Source organism: Bos indicus, chromosome 9 (genome assembly GCF_029378745.1).
Source record: "Bos indicus isolate NIAB-ARS_2022 breed Sahiwal x Tharparkar chromosome 9, NIAB-ARS_B.indTharparkar_mat_pri_1.0, whole genome shotgun sequence".
Classification (NCBI taxonomy): domain Eukaryota; kingdom Metazoa; phylum Chordata; class Mammalia; order Artiodactyla; family Bovidae; genus Bos; species Bos indicus.
In genome coordinates, this window is record NC_091768.1 from 102,479,023 (window position 1) to 102,495,302 (window position 16,280).

Sequence of the window (16,280 nt, forward strand, 5' to 3'; positions counted from 1 at the left end):
GGCCGTGCCTGCATTACTGGGCGTCAGACGAGGAGGAAGGAGCAGGATGATCGTACCTGCCTGAGAGGCGGGCGGAGGGCAGGAGGCGGGTGGGCCCGCGTCCGGGTTCATGTGTCATCAGCCCCACGTGTCAAGTCCCGCTGGAAGCAACTCGTGTCTCTCGTCGTCAGTGGCCTCCGACAAGCCAATGTGATGACGTTTGTGTGTGTGATCCAGGTGAGTGAGTAAAGTATGTGGACGAGAGTTAGGTCCATAATATGATTGCATTTATTTAGAAACTCATACCCAAAAGCTTCAGGACACAGAGAGCCTAGTCTGGCTTCGTCCCTCACTGACTCTAGGAGGCAGTCACTGACTTGCCTGGACGTCAGTGTGCCCGTCTGTAAAGTGCTGGCGTTGGGCTGCGTCTTTTCAGCAACTTTCTAGTTCTTAACCACCACCCCCAAACAAGCCTAGGCTCCTGACCCGTGACTCTAGGCATGTCCCTAGTGGTACCCTGAGCTGATTTCTTTTGTATCTGAATGAACTGATTCCTCCATGTACACTCTGCATCTCCACTGAAGAGATGGAGGACTGAAGAATCTGATAACATACAGAAAACGTGACATAACAGTGAAACCTCATTGAAGCGGTCGTAAAGAATCACCTGGAGGCTCCGCGGCGGCTCCGGGTAAGGCCCCCTGCTCTGGGTCCGCCCTGGGCCCACCCACCACGGGCTTTGTCACTTCACAGTTTCGTCTGTGTCGCCCCGTCCTCGGCGGGCTTTGTCCGCCCTGCGGCCAGCGGCCCGTCCGCCTTCCTGGACTCCGTGTACTCGACGGCCCCGTAGGCGGCCATGGCGGCGCTCAGGACACCCAGGAGGACGTAGAGCTTGACGCTGACACACAGGAACGTGCTGTATCCGAAGGCGATGACGAAGCCCAGGGCCTCCCAGAGGCGGTAGTTGGCGAAGGCGGCCTCCTTGTTCTTCTCAAACAGAACCCCGAAGAGAGCTGCGGGGAGAGGCGGAAACGTGGCTGTGAGACAGCAGACAGCCCTCCTGATTCCTGCAGAAAACGCTGCCGCTTCCCCGAGGCCCAGGTAACCACCCAGGACCTTCCTGTCTGGAAATCAGAAGGCTTTCACGTTGTGGACGATGACCAGTCCGGTGAGTGGGCCTCTTGCTGCGAAGGAAGCACCATCGCGTAGACGAGAAACAGAGCAGAGGAGAGTCACCGCCGGAGGGGCCGTGAGCCAGCCCCGTACCTCGCGGGTCAGGAAAGCAAGGTTGGGAGACAGGACCTGAGTAGATGAGGGCGAGGGGCCCCCTCTGCAGGGTCCACAGGTGGGCCGGCCGTGTACTGTCCCCCTGGTCAACATGACAAGAAAGGCCCTGCACTCTGGGGTCTTCCTCCCCGAAACCATAGCTCCAGCCCAATTATGAGAAGACATCAGATGAACCTGAATTAAGGGACGGTCTACACAACCCCTGACCAGTATTCTCCAAAAGGGCCACGGTCATCAAAGCAGAGAGAAAGAGAAGCTGGCACAGACCAACAAGGCAGGCGCGGTGGCTGCATGTAACGTGGCCTCCTGCCTGGGGTCTCGGAGCTCACAGAGAAAGGGGGGGAAAGCTGGAAAAACAGAATAAAATCGGAAGTTCCGTTATTTCGCAGTGTTAATTCCTTGGTTTTGACAAATGTACCACAGGTCTGTAAGATGTTAGAATTGAAGAAACAGAGTGGACAGTATGTGGGAATTCTGCACTCTATTGGCTACTTTTCCGTCGATCTTAAATTATTATAAAACAAAAAGAAGAAAAGCCTGCTCGCAGTCCGGCCTGGCCATCACACCAGGTGAAAGGGACCGGATGCAAACCCCTGACCTCCGATGCCAGGATGAGGTCAAGTCTTTGGTTGGAAACGACAGGATGCATGAACTGGGCACATAAGAAAGGACAGATCTTCTGAATCTATCAGCCTGGAAGCAGCCCCTTTTGTGGCTGATGAGGCAAAAGGGTATTTCAAGGCCAGGCATTCCAAGTTGTCTCAGATTCAGGCACTGGCCTGCAAGTGTTGCCATGGCAACAGGACTGTCAGGGCGGATAAACAGAGAGTAGCCAAGATGAATGGCTCCAGAAGCGAGAGGACTCCCCGGAGCCCAGTGGGAACCCTGAGCAGGGAGAGGCAGGATTCTGCCCCAGGAAGGAAGGGCTGGGATGGTCCGCCCAGGTGTAGCAATCAGCTTTTCCATTGAGAAGTGGTGACTGCAAAGGAGGGTTACACTGTACTCAATTGTATTGTCTCATTAACTAGGAATGTACATAACTAGGAATGTACGTGACTCACGTCTTTTCTTAACAGGGAGACACATTCTGGGAGAATAGCATTAGAAATCCATCTTGCTATTGAGACAGCAGAAGTGAGATTGCTGGTCTTGGTAGGTGGAAAAGCCACACAAAATGTGCAGTTTTTGAAAACACAGAGACAGTACGGATGGATCACACTGCAGGGAGGGGAGCCCGCAGGGAGCTCTGTTGTTAAAACAGCCCTCCTGGGCAAGACGGTTGCGAAAGTCACAAACCACAGATGGGAAGAACAGTTTCCCCCCAAGAACTGAGTGTTACTCAAAAAGACTTAATTTGAACAAAAAGACAGAGATAGTTCATTTTAAATTGATATTCTTATTCAAGAAGGACCTAACCCAAGTCATTCACTGGACTTCATGTAGCTGCTCAACTTGACGAAGGCTCAGCCTGGTAGTCTCTTGTGTCCATGGAAAGGAAGGAAGAGTTGGGGCAGTTATTCCGATGTCTCAGGGACAGAAAAACCAAACAGGTTTACTGTGAGCCTTCCAAACACCTGGGAATTGTTGTATGCATACGGCTGTGCACCCCAGGCCCTGACCTGACTTCTAAGTGTTCAGTTCAGTTCAGTTCAGTCACTCAGTCCTGTCTGATTCCTTGCGACCCCATGGACCGCAGCACGCCAGGCCTCTCTGTCCATCACCAACTCCCGGAGTCCACCCAAACCTATGTCCATTGAGTCGGTGATGCCATCCAACCATCTCATCCTCTGTCGTCCCCTTCTCCTCCTGCCCTCAATCTTTCCCAGCATCAGGGTCTTTTCCAATGAGTCAACTCTTCGCATGAGGTGGCCAAAGTACTGGACTTTCAGCTTTAGCATCATTCCTTCCAAAGAAATCCCAGGGCTGATCTCCTTCAGAATGGACTGGTTGGATCTCCTTGCAGTCCAAGGGACTCTCAAGAGTCTTCTCCAACACCACAGTTCAAAAGCATCAATTCCTCGTGTAAACACTTCAAAAAGTTCAGCTGAGCTCAGGGAAGTCAGTTAATGAGAGAGCAAGTCAGCAGAAGCACTGGGATATAAACAGTGGGGCCCCCTCGCCTGTCCACGGGGACATGGAAGCGCTCTCTCCTGATGAGCCTAAGAGTCCTCCTGGGCTGTCAGGACCGCTCACAGACTTACAGTCCGGACTGCCAAGAAAAGCAAGCGTGGTTTCTGTTTGTCTCCTCTACCGACTCAGGCATTTCCTCTGTTGAGCAACAGACCCACCTGCGGCTAATCTGTCACCGCTTCCACCAGCTGCCCTTTGTCCAAACACAGCAGTCTGTGCTGAGCCGAGCAGACCTCTGTCATCTGGCTCAGAACTCCAGGAGCACGTCCTGCATTGTGGAGGCAGGAGAAAGGCTGTGAAAGCCAAACCCCTTGATTCCAACGGCCTTGGGTTTACTCGGGGATGTTTCCTCAGCTGTTTCACAGGCCAGCACCGACTCAGATGCTAAGGAGGGGCCGTCCTGGAATGCCGAGGCCACGTGTGTGACACCCCTGGATGCAGGGACAGCAGCCAGGCCCCCGTCCCCGGAAATGGCTGCTGCTGGCTTGTTTGTGGCTGGGCCTGACCTACTTTCCAGTCCCAGGTGCTTCCCTGATGAGGGCTGGACAGTGGGTGGTGTTTCCAAGGGAAGAAGCTCCCTCCTGAGCCGGATCTGCCCCTGGGGCCCCGGCTTACCCCTCGGTGGCTTGTTGGCTGCAGAGATGGCTCACCTCCTGGGGCCTCGGCACTCCCGCCCCCCCAGCCAGGGCCGTCGGTGGATCCTGGGAGACCCTGCCCTCCTGAGCCCCTTGCTGCTCCAGCCCAGACCTCTTCAGGCACTGCCCTTCTGCTGGGTGAGGTGCTGTGGGGGTGACGCCACCCGCCGGGCCGCATCGTGAGTGAATCCTCACGGGATCAACCCACCGGCCCACAGTCAGTGCCCTCTGTCACGCTAGGGCGTCCTGGCTGTGGCTCCTCCAGGAAGCCAGGACTCTCAGGCCTGAACTCAACTCCTTTTCCCAGAGTGATAGTCTTCCTGTCCTTCATGCTGACTGCCTTCCCACACTTTCCAAAGAAAGGGGACCCCTCCCCTCCCGGCCTGGAGGCCCTCAGGCCCCTGTCCCCACCTGCCCCCGATGGGCGCCCTCCCCGCCTCTCAGCTGCCCTCTGCCCCCTGCGCCCCTTTGTCCTCTCCTCACAGCCCTTCACTTGGCATCGAAGATTAATAATCAGATTTTCTCTTGCTCCAAAATCTCTGTGGATGGTGACTGTAGCCATGAAATTAGAAGATGCTTGCTTCTTGGGAGAAAGGCTGTGACAAACCTAGACAGCACATTAAAAAGCAGAGACATCACTTTGCCCACAAAGGTCCGTCTCATCAAGGCTATGGTTTTTCCAGTGGTCATGTATGGATTTGAGAGTTGGACCATAAAGAAAGCTGAGTGCTGAAGAATTGATGCTTTTGAACTGTGATGTTGGAGAAGACTCTTGAGAGTCCCTTGGACTGTGAGGAGATCAAACCAGTCAATCCTAAAGGAAATCAGTCCTGAATATTCATTGGAAGGACTGATGATAAAGCTGAAGCTCCAATAGTTTGGCCACCTGATGGGAAGAGCTGACTCATTGGAAAAGACCCTGATGCTGGGAAAGATTGGCAGTGGCAGGAAAAGGGGATGACAGAGGATGAGATGGTTGGATGGCATCACTGATTCAGTGGATATGAACTTGGGCAAACTTTGGGAGACGATGAGGGACAGGGAGGCCTGGTGTGCTGCAGTTCATGGGGTCGCAAAGAGTCGAACGTGATTGAGCGACTGAACAATAACAACAACAACATTACTGCCACACAAGCCCAGGGCAACCCCTCTCAGGGCTGGGTCCCCCTGATCGGGGTCCTCTGTCCTATTCAAGCCCAAGCCAAGCCTTTCAGTGGACGCCTCCAACCCTGCTGTCTGGGGGCTTGCCAGCCACCTGCAGCCCGGGAGTCCCGATGTCCAGCCCGGCCCCGGGACCGCCAGGTCCTGGCCTGTCCTGGCTTCCTTTCCTCCCTGTGTCCAGCAGCTCTGCCACTCAGCCCCTTCTCACCACGGCCCTCTGCGCGGCACACCCTGCACGTCCCCACATCCCCCTGTGTTGCGGCAGCAGCTCGCCCTACCCCCGTCCCCAGCTGTAAACCCCTGCTGCTGCTTCCTCGGGTGCTGGGTGAACCCGGCCTCTTCACCAGGCAGGTCGGCCCCAGATCGGGCCAGCCGCCGCCCTCGCCTTCAGCACTGCGGCCAGCCTGGCCTCACAGTTCCCCCTAAATACAGAGGCTAAAACCCCAGGTGACGGTGTTGGGAGGTGGTCTCTGGAAGCGATGAGGTGGTGGGGGGAGCTCTCGGGGTTAGAGTGCCCTTGTAAAGGGGACCCCCAATTGCCCCCTTGCCCCTGTGTCCACCGAGGACTCAGTGAGATGTTTATGAGCCAGGAGGCAGGTCCTTCAGACCCCGAATCCGTGGTGCCTTCATCCTGGACACCCAGCCCCAGAACCCTGAGCAGTACATGTCTTGTTTACAAGCCCCACCCCGCTCTGCGGGATGCTGTTAGAGACGGCTCCCTTCCGGCCTGCTCCAGGCTCCCCGCTGCAGAGGACAATCAGACAGGATGGGATTTGGGGGTGAACCCCAAGATGAAGTGAAACTGACCCCTCCCACCCCCAACTCAGTTCTCCCCGTCCACTGAGGGATGTTGTCATGGTAACCTGTAAGCTTTGGCTCCTCCCCACACCTCCACTGAGAGCAGACAGAAGCCCTTCTGCCCAGACAGACGGGCAGGACATCGCTCTGCCCAGAGGAGCTTGTCCAGGGGGTGCCACGACGGGACGGTCACGTTAGCATGGACAGCTGCGCGCTCCACTGCCTTTTCTCCCGGGCATCGTGGATCCAATTCCACAGGAGGAAGTGGGGCCCGCCCTCCGGCCCCTGCTCCTTGACGCGTGTCTCCCCATCTCCCTTAGCGGCCCTGAGCCCTGCACAGCCGGCCAAGCTGGGGTCCCCTGAGCAGGCCGGCTGTGCGCCAGACACTCACCATTGTTCTGTGTCTGCCAGACCGCGTCGGCCATGCCCCAGAGGCTGGGGAACACGAAGAACACGGGCAGCTGGCTGGGGTGCGGCTTCCACAGCAGGAGGGCGATGATGCAGGCCAGCTGGGTCACGGCCCCTGGGGGTGGGGGCGGGGGACAGGGGGCTCCTCTGAGACCCTCGGAGCCGCGGGCCGAGCCTCCGAGCCCCTGCTCCCTAGACCACTGCCGCCCGCCTTCTCCGGTGCCTTTGACCTGACCCGTGCCGGCTGCCAGGGGCACCCCTGGCAGGTATGGGACTCTGTCCGCCTCTGGCCTCCACAGGGGCAATGGCGGGGGAGCCTTGGGGTGACGCACCTCTGCGTCTTAGAGCAAAGTGTCATCTTGCTAGGCAGAGGAGGGCCCAGCTTGTGGGGCCCAGGGTGGGAGACACTGGGCTTCTTCATTAGTGGGGACCCCTGCTTCTCTCACTGAGTGGGGGGCATGGGAGGGGAGGGGAGGAGGGTGCCCCAGCCTGGGAGCGGCCTTCCAAGCAGGACGGGGAGCAGGGGCTGGGGGCAGGGCCTCCTCGCTCCTCCCGGCTTTGTCCTCATGGCCCGAGGTCTCGGCTTCGTGAGTCTGCAGGCCCTGTGATGCCCCCCAACCTGGGGGACAGAGCAGCCTGTGACCCTCCGGGGCGGCCGAGGAGCACGTGGAGCAGGTGCCTCCGGGGTTTCCTGGGGCTGCGTGACCCTGGGCGAGTTACTAGGCGTCTCTGTTCCTCAGTAAGAAGCGAATGACTCGGGCCTCGGCTGGCACTATGTCATGGCTTCCCCTCCCTCTCCCTGCGTCACCACAGACCCTCGGGACTGTCACTGTCAGCTAGCTCTTTCCTTGAACACCCTCATTTCTCACCTTGTCTCTGCTGCTTCTTGGTCCCCCAGGGGAAGCAGAAGGGGGTGTGTGTTTAGACAACCAGCTTCATCCGGCGCCTGAACCAATATCTCCTCCTTCTGGGAGGCCCCCTGCCTCCCGCCTGACCTCCATCCCCCCAGTTGGTGTGCCTCCAGCGACCCCCCTCCTCACCCCAACCCTGGCCCTCTTCACACAGGCTGCGACCGCCCAGAGTGCAGCGGACCCTCCCCAGGCCGTGCCCAGCACCCGCCTACCCAGCGCGAAGAGCACGGTTCTGCCAGTGTGCCGGGCCAGCCTCCCGAAGAGCACGGAGCACAGGGCGTCGGCGGCCCCGAAGCAGATCATCACATAGCCCACGAACTGGATCCCCAGAGCACAGGTGGTGTAGGACTGTGGGAGAGGACAGACGGTCACCCGTGCCAGCCTCGCCCCACTCAGGGCCGGCGCGGAAGCTGCAGCGCTCTGGGGGCTCAGCCTCGCCCCACTCGGGGCCGGCGCGGAAGCCGCAGTGCTCTGGGGGCTCATCCGAGTCAGGGAGTCCAGGCTGTGCTATAACGCCGTCTGCAGTGTGACGGCTGGCCTGCTGAGCTGGCGGGCCTTCCGTCCCCAGGGCGACGGGCCTTCCGTCCCCAGGGCGAGGACAGTGCTGGCGCCGCTTTTGAGCGAGAGCTGACGGGACGGTCTGGACAGACCTCCTCCCCGTGTCCCTGCCCCGCAGGCGTGGTGCACTCGCCTTCCGAGTCTGAAGTCTTCTCCTGGCGTGGGCCGTGCCCTCCTGCCTGTGGGCGGCTGGCTGAGGACAGACCTGGGGGTGAGCAGGGGGCTCGGGGGGCTTTAGGGCCTTCAGGCTGCTCTGAATGGTACCGTCATGATGCATTCATGTCGTCATGCCTGCGTCCAAACCCCGAGAACACCCACACCAAGAGCGAGCCCCCAGGCAGACGCTGGACGCGGGGTGACGAGAACGTGCCCCTGTGGGCGCGCCAGTTGTGACAATGGACAGGTGGACTGTAGACAGTGGGGGGGCCGTGGCCAGGTGGGGTCGGGGGGGCGGGTACAGGAAATCCCTGTAATTTCTGCTCAGTTTTGCCGTGAACCTGAAACTGCTCTAAAAAATAAGGTCTTAATGAAAAAGAAGATGGAAGAAGCAGGGAAGGAATCTCCGTAGAGATGAGAAGAACAGAGAGACTTCCTGCCCCAGGCCCCGGAGGTGGGGGGCGGAGGGGCCCAGGGGGACCAGGGCTCAAGGGCTGCAGCTCTCACACCGTCCCCGTCCCCGTCCCTGCACAATCAGGACAGACTCATCAGGAGGCCCCGGCTCCCGGATGGTGCGGGTCCCCGCACAATCAGGACAGACTCATCAGGAGGCCCCGGCTCCCGGATGGTGCGGGTCCCCGCACAATCAGGGCAGACGCATCAGGAGGCCCCGGCTCCCGGATGGTGCGGGTCCCCGCACAATCAGGACAGACACATCAGGAGGCCCCCGGCTCCCGGATGGTGCGGGTCCCCGCACAATCAGGGCAGACGCATCAGGAGACCCCCGGCTCCCGCATGCTGCGGGTCCCCGCACAATCAGGACAGATGCATCAGGAGGCCCCGGCTCCCGGATGGTGTGGGTCCCCGCACAATCAGGACAGACGCATCAGGAGGCCCCTGGCTCCCGGATGGTGCGGGTCCCCGCACAATCAGGACAGACGCATCAGGAGGCCCCCGGCTCCCGGATGGTGCGGGTCCCCACACAATCAGGACAGACGCATCAGGAGGCCCCCGGCTCCCGGATGGTGCGGGTCCCCACACAATCAGGACAGACGCATCAGGAGGCCCCTGGCTCCCGGATGGTGCGGGCCGTGCTTAAGCTCATGGGCGGTGGTCTGTGACAAGTCTGAGGGGAGTGGCTGCATCCAGACCCAGGGACTCTGCTACATCCCGCTTGTTGGAAACTCCAGGTCTCCAACGGGACAGTCTTCAGAGCGGAGGCCACAGGCAGCCCCAGGTGCCCGAACTTGCAGGGCTGTACACCAAGGGGAGTTTGCGGTTTATCTGGAACTCAAATCCGTACCCTGCCTTTTCTCCTGCCAGTTTGGCAGCCCGTCCTGGGAAGGAGCCGTAGCGGGGCTAGAGTGGGAGTTCCCGGGGAAGAGTGGGGGTCCTGGGGGCAGCCTCTCGAGACAGGCCAGAGGGTCCAGCCTTGGCCCTGGCTGTCTCCCTCCAACGCCCAGCTCCTCTCCCACACTTTCTGGGCAAAAACCTTCTCCCTACCATCCTTGTCTGTGACATCCCTTCTACAGCATCCCACCGGGGTCTCCAGGACAGCACCTGGGCAGGGGCTCCAGAGACAGGGGCTCGGGGAGAGACCCTCGATAAAGGTGGCCAGCCAGACAAGGGGCTCTGCTCCAGCCACGCCTAAAGAAGGACCCCCTCTAGGAACAAAGTGGGCAGACAGTGCAGGGGTCAGGTGGGCATCCAGGTAAAGGTCATCTGAGTAGCCAGGGCATCCATGCTGAGCCACCTCCGTTTCTAGATTGTAACTCAATATTCGAAAACTAGATAAGGACCCAAATAGACCTTTCTCCAGAGAGGACATACAGAGGAGCAAGAGGCACGTGAAAAGATGCTCAACATCGCTAATTACTCAGTTCAGTTCAGTTCAGTAGCTCAGTCGTGTCTGACTCTTTGCGACCCCCATGAATCACAGCACTTCAGGCCTCCCTGTCCATCACCATCTCCCGGAGTTCACTCAGACTCACATCCATCGAGTCAGTGATGCCATCCAGCCATCTCATCCTCTGTCGTCCCCTTCTCCTCCTGCCCTCAATCCCTCCCAGCTTCAGAGTCTTTTCCAATGAGTCAACTCTTCGCATGAGGTGGCCAAAGTACTGGAGTTTCAGCTTTAGCCTCATTCCTACCAAAGAAATCCCAGGGCTGATCTTCAGAATGGACTGGTTGGATCTCCTTGCAGTCCAAGGGACTCTCAAGAGTCTTCTCCAACATCACAGTTCAAAAGCATCAATTCTTCAGCACTCAGCTTTCTTCACAGTCCAACTCTCACACCCATACATGACCACTGGAAAAACCACAGCCTTGACTAGACAGACCTTTGTTGGCAAAGTAATGTCTCTGCTTTTGAATATGCTATCTAGGTTGGTCATAACTTTCCTTCCAAGGAGTAAGTGTCTTAATTTCATGGCTGCAATCACCATCTGCAGTGATTTTGGAGCCCCAAAAAATAAAGCCACTGTTTCCACTGTTTCCCCATCTATTTGCCATGAAGTGATGGGACCGGATGCCATGATCTTCGTTTTCTGAATGTTGAGCTTTAAGCCAAGTTTTTCACTCTCCTCTTTCACTTTCATCAAGAGACTCTTTAGTTCCTCTTCACTTTCTGCCATAAGGGTGGTGTCATCTGCATATCTGAGGTTATTGCTATTTCTCCCGGCAATCTTGATTCCAGCTTGTGCTTCTTCCAGTCCAGCATTTCTCATGATGCATAGAAGTTAAATAAGCAGGGTGACAATATGCAGCCTTGATGTACTCCTTCTCCTATTTGGAACCAGTCTGTTGTTCCATGTCCAGTTCTAACTGTTGCTTCCTGACCTGCATACAAATTTCTCAAGAGGCAGGTCAGGTGGTCTGGTATTCCCATCTCTTTCAGAATCTTCCACAGTGTATTGTGATCCACACAGTCAAAGGCTTTGGCATCGTCAATAAAGCAGAAATAGATGGAATATTACTCAACCGTAAAAAGGATGAAATAACATCATTGGTAGCAACATGGATGCGACTAGACATTATAATACTATGTGAAGTTGGCCAGAGAAAGACAAGTATCACATGATAAATGATACACATGAACTCATTCACAAAACAGAAACAGACTCAGAGACTTAGAGAACGAACTTCTGGTAACCAGCAGGGGAAGAATGGGGAGAAGGGACAGTTAGGGAGTCTGGGGTGGACATGTGCACACCGCTACATTTAAAGTGGATAACCAACAAGGACCTCCTGCACAGCACAGGGACCTCTGCTCAAGATTCTGCAATAACATAAATGGGAAAAGAGTTTGAGAAAGAATGTACACATATAGATGTATAACTGAACCCCTCCGCTCTACACCCAAGAGTAACACAGCACTGTAAATCAACTAGACTTTAGAATAAAAAATTTTTAAAAGCTAGGTAGTAAGGAATTTCAGTGTTTTCTCTATTTTCCACTCCAAGACAAGGACACAGGGCGAGATGCAGGTAAATAAGGGTCACTGCGATGACTGCCGAGCGGCTTTGGTCCTTTACCTGGAGACACATCTCAAGCGAGAGGCGTCCCTGGGAAGGTCCCAGGCCAGGTGAGCTCACATCCAGCCCCATGGGCAGCTCCCCCGAGGCCGGAAGGGCAGCGTGCAGCCCGGGGAGCCCCGAGCCGCCCGCCAGCCAGCCCCTCTCTTACCCGCGTGTAGTCGCCCGACAGGAAGGCTTGCTCGAACCCACTGAGCATCGGCAGCAGGATCAGGAGACGCAGGCGCTTGTCTCTGAGCAGCTTAAACGTCGACAGCAAAGTGGACCAGAAAGGGGGCGCCTGCTTCCCGCCCTCACCTTCCGGCTGAGCATCTCTTACGGGTTCCAGAAACACGGCCATGAGCAGGACCGCCAGGAAACCGCACCCTGAAAGGACAGGGAGGGGACAGGCTGCCGTGCGGGGCTCCAGGGGCCCCGCACACGCACGCAGGCTCCCCGCCTTGCCGTCTGGCCTCCAGCCCCGCTGGCTCCCTCTGGGGCTTCTCTGCCTTCAGCGCCCACTCATCTCTCCTTGTCTGCCTGGTAAACTCCTACTCATCCTTCAGTACCTGGCTTGGATACCACCTCCCCATCAGAGCTGCCCTAGAACCCAATTTCCCAAGAAGATGTAACTACTCCTCAACTGAGAGCTTTGTTCAAAACTCTCATCCTGTTCAACTAATTTCAATTAGTTGAATGCACATCTGGCCTCTAAGGTCACCAACAGTCAGGACCTCATCTGCCTGGTTTCTGGGCCCCACCTCTAGTCCTCATTCTGGTTTGTCAATGTAAAGGGTCCCCTTGGTGCCTCTGATGTGGAAGTGACTGTGAAAGAGACCGGAGTATTGGTGGCAGCTGACCTCACCGTGGAGACAAGCCGACCGTGCACGTGGCCTCTTGGCCTTTGATTCCCAGTGGCATCTGCACTCAGTCCCATCAAATCTGACTCTTATCAGACTCATGGTCATTAAGAAGGACACAATCCAAGACCTTCACAGATTCCAAAATTCAAGAATGATAAAGAATATCCTTAAATTTTCTTCAAATGGACACCAAAAAAACCCCAAAACACCTGATCTAAAGGTACGCCCAAAGTAGTGGCGTCCTTTAGAAATTTTTCATTCAAATAAGTGTCTAAGGATAAGAGATCAAACCAGTCAATCCTAAAGGAAGTCAACCCTGAATATTCATTGGAAGGATTGATGCTGAAGCTGAAACTACAATACTTTGATCACCTGATGCGAAGAGCTGACTCGTTGGAAAAGACCCTGATGCTGGGAAAGATTGAAGGCAAAAGGAGAAGGGGACAACAGAGGATGAGATGGTTGGGTGGCATCACCGACTCAATGAACATGAGTTTGAGCAAGCTCCAGAAGATGAAGAAGGACAGGGAAGCCTGGCGTGCTGCAGTCTGTGGGGTCGCAAAGAGTCAGACACGACTAATTGTCTGAACAGCAAGGATAAGAGCCATCATAGGAACTCACTCCCCTTGGGTAGCCATCTCTTCACAAATTTCCAGTGTCCAACACCTTCTGCTGCCCTGTGACCAGCAGTGGGAGCCACAAGGCTTCACAGATACCCAAGGGTGGGCACTGGGAGATGCCCGCCCAACCCCAGCCTCTCAGAAGAAGTCATTTAAGTATATGCTTCAGAAAAAGGTGATAAGCCCAAGATTTGGGACTTCCAAATCCAACCAGATGTAGTTGAAGTATGAAGTGTGACATTCACTCAGTCATGTCTGACTGTGACCCCATGGACTGTACCCACCAGGCTCCTCTGTCCATGGGATTCTCCAGGCAAGAACACCGGAGTAGGTTGCCATGCCTTCCTCCAGGGGATCTTCTTGGCCCAGGCATTGAACCTGGGTCTCCCGCATTACAGGCAGATTCATTGCCATCTGAGCCTCCAAGGAAGCCCTACAAGTAGCTGATTCACCAAGGCTGTGGGCCATCTCGGTGCCACCCAACAGGGCGGCCACAGCCCCGAGTGGCCACTGAGCACTTGGAATGTGGCTGCTGTGTGACCTCGGAAGAGTTATCTTACTTTCGTTAATTAGAATTTCAGTAAGCACGCGTGATAACCGTGGGCCTGGACGGTGCAGACGTGGGGCTGGTTCCATCATCAAGCGAGACCTCCGACAGCAGAGGCTGCTGCCCTGGGTTTCATGTGGGAAGGCCCCGGGCACCACCCAGCTGAGCGCATTCTGAGGGGCGTGTGCAGATAAGCTCAGCTCATCGGAGCCCTGGGAAGCTCTTGCTTTGCCCGGGTTCCTGGGGCCGGCACGTACCCGTGTAGATGCCCAGGAGCGTGTAGATGAGGTCCTGGGAGGGCCGCTTCGTGCTGTTGGTGAACACCGTGGCCATCAGGCAGTCGCTGGCCCCGCAGGCCTGCAGCTGCTCCTCCGGGATGGTCCCTGTGGAAGCAGAGAGGCCAACTGAGGACACGGGGAACTCGCGACAGGAGACGGGACACGCGGAAGGAGGCGCTGGGGAGAGTGTGGCCACGTGGAGCGTAAGACCCACCACAGGTCAGAGCCAACCACGGGGGTTGTTCCATCCAGTGTCAGACACTTAAATACTGGCTACTGGTTATACTGCGTTGCTAACTTCATTAAAAGTTTCCCACTTTTCAGAATTATAAATAGGGTATGTTAGACTGGGTGTCAGGCCCACTGGGTTCTCAGACTCATCTGTAAAGAGACCCGTCACTGTGGGCAGGTTCGTTCGTGTTTTCTCTGAATGTTGTTTTCTTAGCTGTAAAAAGAATGACATGTGAGCTATCAGTGACTCAGTAGACCTACATCAAATCTCTGAAGAAAGGGGACACATGTCACAGACAAGCGTCCTCGGGGTCTCATCATTCCCATAATACTGATCTCAGCGCACGAGATGCCGCAGCATCCCTGTGGCTCGGGAGGTGTGTAGCTGGGGACAAGGTGGCAGCCTGGAGGCTGGAGGCACAGGGAGGTGGAGAAGCCTCGCAAGGCTCCCAGCGGGCCTTCCAGCCCTCAAATTCTGTGTCCAGTGACCAGTGAGAGATTAAGCTTACTTGTCTGCATATCTTTAAAAGTGAACCTGTTTACGCCCCACACCAGTCATGTCAGAGCCTGAACATGGTTCCGTTGGTCAATTGCTGCCGGTTCTGGCAATTCTGAGTAATGATTGGTGTCTCTCAACCCTGTGATTTCCCTCTGCGGATGTACTCAGCAAGGATGACATCATGTGAGCAAAAAGGGAGGAAAGATTCTTATTTCCGAAAGCTGGGACTTGAGTGGATGAGCAGTACAGAGGATCAAGGCAGAGAGACAGATTCCTGATAACAGGAGAGTTAGCACTTCTTCCCCTCTAATAAAGCTTCCTGTGAGAACTGAAGACATGCATTTCCTCTGCCCTTGGTTGAAGTCTTCAGACAGCAAAGTGTGCAGATGTAAAACAGACGCACAGTCTGTAACTCTGTCTGGGTGAGGCCGGGCAGAGAGAAAAGTTAAGACCCTGGTCACCAAGTGTTCAAATCTGCTGGGGATAGTGGTCTTTTGTGTAATACTGAAAACGCTGGTGAATGAATCGATTCAGCGAGAAAATAAATTCACGGAAACCATTCTTAGTCTAGAGGATAGCAAGGACTCCATGGATGTGTATGGATGTGAGAGTCGGACCATAAAGAAAGCTGAGCACCAAGGAATTGATGCTTTTAAACTGTGGTGTTGGAAAAGACTCTTGAGAGTCCCTTGGACTGCAAGGAGATCCAACCAGTCCATCCTAAAGGAAATCAGTCTTGAATATTCATTGGAAGGACTGATGCTGAAGCTGAAACTCCAATACTTTGGCCACCTGATGTGAAGAACTGATTCACTTGAAAAGATCCTGATGCTGGGAAAGATTGAAGGCGGGAGGAGAAGGGGACGACAGAGGATGAGATGGTTGGATGGCATCACCAACTGAATGGACATGAGTTTGAGTACACTCTGGGAGTTGGTGATGGACAGCGAGGACTGGCATGCTGCAGTCCATGGGGTTGCAAAGAGTCGGACACGACTGAGCCACTGAACTGAACCGAACTGGACTGAAGGACTCCATGAATTTGCACTCCACAGGTAGTGACCCTCAGTTTGCCCAGGGCACCCCTCCCCAAGGAGTGGCGGCCAAGGCACCCGGGGACCAGATGGGCCCTCAGAGCCACCCAGACTGTCCAGGGAGGAGCCAGGGTCCAGACAGTCTGAGAACCAGGTCTTGGGGCCCCACATGACAACTGCTCATGTCCTGAATGAGGACACGAGGGGAGGGACCAGGGGCCCTGGGTGGTCCCCACTTCCTATTACCTTGAGTGGGCATCTGGCCGAACACGAGAGACGAGATCAGGTTGCCCCACACGCCAGACGACTGGAATATGAGAAAGAAGATGCCGAAGTACTGGCTGACCACGTCTTTGCCGACTTGTCCCGTCTTCCGCGCCTGCATGTTCCCCACGATGGTGAGGTAGGTGCCCTGTGCCGACCACAGGGCGGCGGCTCCGAGCCCCACCAGGACGGAGGCGGGGATCAAAGTGTACCTGAGAGACGAAAGTGGACCTGGGCTGCCTTGGCCCTTTCCTCCCTCCCTCTGTCCGAGGAGGAGGAAGCTCCTGGCCCGGCCCAGGGAAGTGTCACTGTGTTGTTGGGTTGGTCAGCTTGACTGAGTCGTCCTCAGACTCAGATGAATGAGAAAATCAGACAGTTTTCTGGTTCAGGATCATTTGCAAGAGTGAAA

The 16,280-nt window shown here is 55.9% G+C and overlaps 1 protein-coding gene across 4 annotated transcripts in view; it reads right to left on the minus strand.

The window, feature by feature from the left end:
- Positions 1-249: 249 nt before the first annotated feature.
- The window catches only part of UNC93A (unc-93 homolog A), a 30,661-nt gene continuing 14,630 nt past the window's right edge, over positions 250-16,280 (minus strand). For 3 of the 4 annotated variants that reach the window (XM_070796519.1, XM_070796520.1, XM_070796522.1), the window contains 6 exons: positions 15,854-16,083; positions 13,823-13,948; positions 11,708-11,922; positions 7,522-7,657; positions 6,382-6,513; positions 250-992 (listed from right to left, as the gene is read on the minus strand). In XM_070796519.1, the coding sequence (XP_070652620.1) occupies positions 727-992; positions 6,382-6,513; positions 7,522-7,657; positions 11,708-11,922; positions 13,823-13,948; positions 15,854-16,083 (1,105 nt within the window). In that variant the 3' untranslated portion in view covers positions 250-726. The remainder of the gene's footprint in view (positions 993-6,381; positions 6,514-7,521; positions 7,658-11,707; positions 11,923-13,822; positions 13,949-15,853; positions 16,084-16,280) is intronic. The other variant, XM_070796523.1, reaches the window with a different exon arrangement.